At 40.3% G+C, this 4587-nt stretch overlaps 1 protein-coding gene across 2 annotated transcripts; it reads left to right on the top strand.

Annotated features, from left to right (window-relative positions):
• Positions 1-4587, top strand: LOC139665224 (hatching enzyme 1.2-like). 2 transcript variants are annotated; one of them, XM_071544215.1, is made up of 8 exons: positions 1-60; positions 1102-1105; positions 1458-1535; positions 1936-2091; positions 2427-2547; positions 3299-3477; positions 4068-4149; positions 4333-4587. In XM_071544215.1, exons 1-8 carry the CDS (start codon positions 1-3, stop codon positions 4484-4486), a joined length of 834 nt encoding a protein of 277 aa, XP_071400316.1. In that variant the 3' UTR covers positions 4487-4587. The 2 variants fall into 2 exon arrangements, with proteins under 2 accessions (XP_071400316.1, XP_071400317.1); XM_071544216.1 differs by lacking the exon at positions 1102-1105 and having other exon boundaries at positions 1475-1535.

The following is a 4587-nucleotide window of genomic DNA, read 5'->3' as shown; positions in this document are numbered from 1 at the left end:
ATGTTGGTTTTTTCTTGGTCTGTTGTGGCCCTGCTGCTGGTTTCCTCTGCCTGGGCTGAGGTGGGAAAAACCAACAAACCAACCCATCACACTTACATGACATGTACCATAAGGTCCAAATAGTGGTTTCAATTTTCAAGTGGGGAAAAAAGAGAGCTCCAACGCACTCCCAAAACCAGTTAAAAAGTCTTTATTTTATTTGCTTTGTCATAATTTTAAGTTACAGTTGCATAAGTCTAAATTTAAAGTAAAAACCCATCTGTCTTATTAGCCTATCCCCTCTGGTTGAGATGCTATAGATTTGTCCTATTTTGCCAAATTCAATTCTGGTAATAGGTATGGACACCGGCAGTTGACAAATCAAACCTTAAGAGTGAAATAGAAACGTTTTCCCTCAAACAGCAGTGAGCGAGTTCTCCGTCCAGAGAAAGCTGGACTCACCAACGTCAGATCTTTTTCCTCTCATTCCTTTGGCATAACACTATCGCAGGCAGGTGGGGCCGTGTGCAGCTTACTGATGACACCTTACAGGATTTCTGGGTATTGAAGTTCAGTTTGTAAACAGTTACCTCTCACTTCCATTTGGAGCTGCCAACATGCCAAGTGCAGCTTGAAAAAGATTTGAACTTTTGATTATGACTAGCTAAACAGAATAAAGGCTTCTTTAAATTATTTTTGGAGCGCTCTCTTTTTCCCACATCAGGACAAGACAAGCTTTTTTTTATCCAAAGATCAGGACAATTCAGATAGTGTCAAGATACTGTAAGATTGCATTGTCCTATGCAACAAACCCTACCCACCAGGCACCTAAGTAAGGTAGAACAATCCATAACAAGACAAACAGTAAAGTACTGTTTGTCCCAGGACTGGTAGTTATCACCTGTTTACCCACCTTTTTTATTGTGGCATACAGTTTACTCACCTATTTAGGCTGATATAAATCCAGGACAATGTAACCACTTCACCTACAGGCTGATTATGTAGCTGAGGTTTCAGTACAGGGCTTCATCACAGGAAACAGCCGGACTTGATGTTTGTCTCTCTGAATGGATTTTTTTAACGTATCACTCCTCTTTTCCATGTCACTGTGGGCACCTATAGGAAGGTAAGAAAATTATTTAAAATTAAAACTCCTATTACTCCTCCTTACTTTTATATACTACTTACACTTATATACTACTTCTAATAGATAATAAAATTCTGCTTTTATTTTTTTTATATAATACTAATACTTACATACTACATACTTTCTTTATATAATACTAGTTCCTAAATTTCTGATTTTAACTTTTTACATACTTGTGTAGTGTTATATTTGATGTGACCAAGTTGAATTAAAATTAACTTGAATTCCTTATGTGCAAATATGCCAATAAAACTGATTCTGATGTAACTTCACAGTATGTGTGTGCAGAGAGATGATATACTGTACATGTAATATGTAATGTGTTGTGCAGATGTTGTTGCTGTTGAGGAGGACACATCTAGGGAGCTTTCTGTGGGTGAGCTGCTGGAGAGAGCCAACAGAGACCGCAGTAAGTCTCATACTCTACAACTCCACACAACACTAGACTTTACCACAACTGAAGAATCATATATAATACAATAATAGCAGGAAAAGATTACAAAGATTGATTACATATTTACTGTAGAATTGATCAATACTACACTGGCTGTCTATGGGGAGATCCTAACCTGAATTGATTCTTATGAATGAATCAATGAGTGTTTCAGAGGCTTTTCCACCCTGAAAAGAATACAATTCTGGCGTTTGACCATTTCAAAAAGATTAGAAGTATTCAGCTAAAGTTAAAGATCCTCAATATTGGCACAAAATATTGTCTTTTGGCAGCTACTGTACAATCCACAAAATATCAGTATCGGTATTGGGCTTCAAAAACCCACATTGGTCACATTGTTGTGGTGATCTTGCAGCCCCTGACTTTGACGAGCCCGCCCTGATCGGAGGAGACATCGCTATCAACTCTCAGGCTGACAGAAACGCTGACCCCTGCACCTCCCGTGGCTGCCTGTGGGGAAAGTGGACTGATGGCAACGTCTACATTCCTTACTACATCGCCAACCACTTCTGTAAGCATTACTCAATTCAAAAAAATATCTTCCTAAGTATGTTTTCTAAGTTTTTTTTGCACCATCTTTTGAAGTTTTTGCCAGTATACTTTGCTGCTGTACCTCAATAAGTTAAACACACCATAGGGGTCTAATAGAAAAAAATTATTGAATCTAATCAAATCAAATCAGAATAGAACACTTCTGAATGTGTCTTTCATGCACAACTTGGACAGGCCAGTGAATGTGATGAGGCTGTCCCAATCCTCTCTGACCTGGGGTCGACAGTTGACATGGAGTTAAGGCTTTTGTACACTTTTATACAAGTTTCCAACATGCATCATTTGTCCTGCCAGCCTCCCGTGAGAAGGCCATCATCACCCGTGGACTGGAGTCCTTCTCCTCCGTTTCCTGCATCCGGTTCAGACCCAGCCGCAGCAGCGACCAAGACTGGCTGAGCATCGAGTCCAAGAACGGGTAAGAGCTGAAGCTGTACTGACACACCAGACCGGGCTTTCTTTAAAGCAATGTTCTTCAGTCCCACCAGACACTAAATAGAATATATTTAGGTACAAGGAGTGTGCAGTTTGCTGAGTGCGAAGTTGTCTAGTGATTCATCTTTAAAGCATCACAGTGCTGCACTCGTCTTTTTTTCATTGGCTTACAGTGGAACACAGATGGCTTTAGGGCGACTGCATAAATTTTAGGCTTTTAGCTGACTTGTTCATCCAGAGCGACTTACAACAAATCCAACAGTGGAATACACTTACCTTTATGGATCACCAGTATTATAAGCAGACAATAATAACAATTGCAGAACAAGAAGCTGCGACCAGACATTAGAATAAGGAAGAAACAGAATGTTAATGTTGTGTCATCAGTAATAGAGAAGATTGAACTTAGAGGGATGACGGTTTTGGGAAACCCAGAATCCTTAAAAAGATATTGAACTGCCAGAATGCATCTTGGCTTTTTTGAATGGCCTTTCCTCTGAGAATTAGCTGCATTCTTGTTGGTGTTCTGCAAGGATCCCATTTAGTCCCTTTACGATTCTACATTGGTGATACTTTGTCTTATTCTAAGAGCCCTGTGTTAAATGTATTAAGGGAAATATAACTACAGATAAGATGCTATTGAGAAACCCAGTCAATCCACCAATGAAATCATGCAGTTTTCAAAGTGAAATGTGTTTAATCTCAGTTTATGTCTGTTCTCTGTGCGTCACCAGTTGCTACTCCTGGGTGGGCCGTCAGGGTGGTGGTCAGGTGGTGTCTCTGAGCCGTCAGGGTTGTTTGTACCACAGCACCGTCCAGCATGAGCTGCTCCATGCCCTCGGCTTCAACCACGAACAGACCCGCTCCGACAGGGACAACCACATCAGGGTGTACTGGGAGAACATCATCAATGGTTAGACCTATAATCTGTTTCTCAGACCTGCTCTCTTTACAATGAATCAGCATGCCACAGTCTCTTAGTTCAGATTGGATTTTTAGTTCTACAAACATTTCTTGGAGAGAGAGCTGCTCTGGAGGCAGAAACAATCTCATTGGTCAAATTAAACCTCAAAGAACCACAGTTTTTCTGCCTATGTCAGAGGTAAGAGAGGAGGAAGCTAATATTATGAAGCCTAGTGCTCTTGCTACTAGCTGAAAAAATGCAATCTAGTCATACAGAATTATCTAGATTAGCTAGCTAGCCTGCTGACCTTCCAACATCATGAATGCCATGGTCATAAATGAATGAAAAAAAAGGAAGCATCGTCATTTATATATTTTATTTATATTTTGACCACAGTTCCAGCTGCCATTCAAGTTTTACAGGTAGCTAACTTGCAAATTCTTTGGCACCAATAGCCTCATTGGTTGGGATTTCTGCCTATGAGAAATGTTTGTAGAACTAAAACTCCAATCTTGTCCACTTAGTATCGCATGTTTATATCTATGTCATTTTATATTGCTGTGATTTTACATCAGTGAATTTTTTTCTCATCTCCTCAGACATGAAATACAACTTCGACAAGATTAAAACTCTGAACCAGGGAACTCCCTATGACTACAACTCTGTCATGCAGTACGAAAGGTGCGGATAAAGTCCACGTTTATTTCATTTACAGAATCTGGCCATCAAATGTTCACACTTGCAGAAGCTTCTTAATGGAATCAAACCCAAAATCAACAATATGGGGAAACTCATTTGTTATCGAAGCATCATTTTCAAACAAAACTCGCTGACCTTTGCCCTGTGGTGTCTGTGATTCTCCAGATATGCCTTCTCCAAGAACAACCGTCCCACCATGGTGCCCATTCCCAACAGCAACGTGTCTTTTGGCCAAGCCACCCAGATGAGCCGCAATGACATCGACAGGCTGAACAGGCTCTACCAGTGCTGTGAGTACAATGTGATCCGGCTGGATTGATGAAAACTTGCACGCACAATAACATTCAAACACAAAACATGGGTCAGTCTATGCAGATCCCTCCTACTGAGAACCATATAAATTCACTTTAAGTTTTCATC

The sequence above is a fragment of the Centroberyx affinis genome, unplaced genomic scaffold (assembly GCF_046629955.1).
Source record: "Centroberyx affinis isolate AG114_WGS23_722 - 3 ecotype Tasmania unplaced genomic scaffold, CSIRO-AGI_Caff_v1 ptg004492l_1, whole genome shotgun sequence".
Taxonomy (NCBI): Eukaryota; Metazoa; Chordata; class Actinopteri; order Beryciformes; family Berycidae; genus Centroberyx; species Centroberyx affinis.
The sequence above is the reverse complement of the archived record's forward strand: the minus strand, read 5'-3'. Positions and strand labels throughout refer to the sequence as shown.